Below are 852 nucleotides of genomic sequence, written 5' to 3'. Positions count from 1 at the left end.
AAAAGTGTAAATATATTGATTTTATAGTTAAATTATAAATATCATTATTTCAGATGGTCTCAATGTAATTAACTTTTTTAATTTTTATCAAATTTTGATTGTGAAACCGTAAATGGATTGATTGGTTGTTCGAAGTCATCTTGTGTTAGTTTTATAAAAAAATAGTATTTAGGTGCTATTCTCGTAAATATCTGAATAAAATGGATAATAGAATGGTGGGCGGGATGGCGCCTGCAGCTGCAAGGTGGTGCTATGAATTCAATGGCGACTGCTTCGGCTCGGCGCATTTCCCCTCTCTTTTCCTCTTGTGGGGTGACCTCCCTTCACCCGCCGCCGCAGCTGGAAGCCTCCACCACAGTCATCTCCGTATCTACTCGGAGCATTTCATACCGCCAGCCGCTTCGCTCTCCGGCGGCTCGAAGAAGGGATTTCCTTGGAGGAATTGCTCTGGTCTCCGTATTGTTGATAGATTCCCCGGATTCGAAGGCGAGGGAGGTCGAGGTCGGCTCTTATCTTCCTCCGTTCTCGTCGGACCCAGCTTTTGTACTCTTTAGAGCCACTCCTACTGATACTCCTGCACTCCGCGCCGGTATTATCTTCCTTAGTTTTCTGTATTCTGTCATTTTTTAATGGTTGTTTGAATTATAGGGTTTTTTCGAGGCAGTGCAGATGTATCGCTTGGTAATGTTAATTGAGCCGCCCATTTTTTTTGAAATGCTTCTAGTTTGGTTGTCGTCGGGTGTGCGTTCTTTGCTATTGATACTGAAAATTTTTTTGTATTGATTACAAGGCTATAGTTTTTAACCAATCCATAGATCTTTTACATTTCTTTTCATTTATTTCAATTTTTTT

The 852-nt window shown here is 40.8% G+C and overlaps 1 protein-coding gene across 1 annotated transcript; it reads left to right on the top strand.

The window, feature by feature from the left end:
* Positions 1-219: 219 nt before the first annotated feature.
* Positions 220-589, top strand: LOC110034584 (psbP domain-containing protein 6, chloroplastic-like; the record flags this gene model as incomplete). The annotated part of the gene is given in 1 exon segment (XM_020738835.1): positions 220-589. A coding segment is annotated over 1 exon segment (337 nt), but the record flags the coding sequence as incomplete, so codon positions are not given.
* Positions 590-852: the final 263 nt, after the last annotated feature.

Source organism: Phalaenopsis equestris, unplaced genomic scaffold (genome assembly GCF_001263595.1).
Source record: "Phalaenopsis equestris unplaced genomic scaffold, ASM126359v1 Scaffold190750, whole genome shotgun sequence".
Taxonomy (NCBI): Eukaryota; Viridiplantae; Streptophyta; class Magnoliopsida; order Asparagales; family Orchidaceae; genus Phalaenopsis; species Phalaenopsis equestris.
Note: the sequence above shows the minus strand (reverse complement) of the source record. Positions and strands in the feature narration are given on the sequence as shown.